The 815-nt window shown below is 31.5% G+C and overlaps 1 protein-coding gene across 1 annotated transcript; it reads left to right on the forward strand.

Moving 5' to 3' along the window:
• Positions 1 to 6: 6 nt before the first annotated feature.
• On the forward strand, positions 7 to 810 carry LOC117109003 (zinc finger protein 25-like; the record flags this gene model as incomplete). Its single annotated transcript, XM_033251215.1, has 1 exon — positions 7 to 810. A coding segment is annotated over exon 1 (732 nt), but the record flags the coding sequence as incomplete, so codon positions are not given.
• Between the last annotated feature and the right edge of the window lie 5 nt (positions 811 to 815).

The following is an 815-nucleotide window of genomic DNA, read 5'->3' on the forward strand; positions in this document are numbered from 1 at the left end:
AAATTTGATTTACTAGGTTTGAAAACACATGTGGGAATTAAGATAGAAAAGAGACAATTTCAATGTGACCACTGTGGAATGGAATTTGACCACAAAAGTGAAATGGAAAGACATGTGATGGTACATACGGGAAAGAATCTATTTGAATGTAAACATTGTGCACAGAAATTCAAGAGAAATAGCGATCTGAAAATGCATTTAAGGACACATCCAGAAGAGAACGATTCATATGAATGTGAGCACTGTGCAAAGAAGTTTTACAGCACTTATCATTTAAAAAGACATTTGTTGGTACATTCAGTAGAAAGACCATATCAATGTGAGCTTTGTGAAAAGAAGTTTAAGAGCGATAGTGCATTAAAATCACATTTAATGACACATAAAAGAAAGCAACATACAGGAGAGAAAGTATTTGAATGTCAACATTGTTCAAAGAAATTACAGAGCAGTAGTCGATTAAAAACACATTTACTAGTACATTCAGAAGAAAGGCCATATCAATGCGAGCATTGTGAAAAAAAGTTCAAGAGTAACAGTACCTTAAAGTCACATTTTAAGACACATTCAGAGATAAGACCATTTGAATGTGAAATTTGTTCAAAGAAATTTATAAGAAATAGTGATTTAAAAACACATTTGATGATACATACAGGAGAGAGACCATATGAATGTGAACATTGTGGGAAGAAATTTATAAGAAATGTTGATTTAAGTAGACATTTGAGGAGATATACAGTGGAGAAACAATATGAATGTGGACATTGTGAAAATAAATTTACAAGCATTTGCAGTTTGAAAAGACATTTGAAAATAAC

The sequence above is a fragment of the Anneissia japonica genome, unplaced genomic scaffold (genome assembly GCF_011630105.1).
Source record: "Anneissia japonica isolate Jap-2015-1 unplaced genomic scaffold, ASM1163010v1 scaffold115615_len815_cov177, whole genome shotgun sequence".
Classification (NCBI taxonomy): Eukaryota; Metazoa; Echinodermata; class Crinoidea; order Comatulida; family Comatulidae; genus Anneissia; species Anneissia japonica.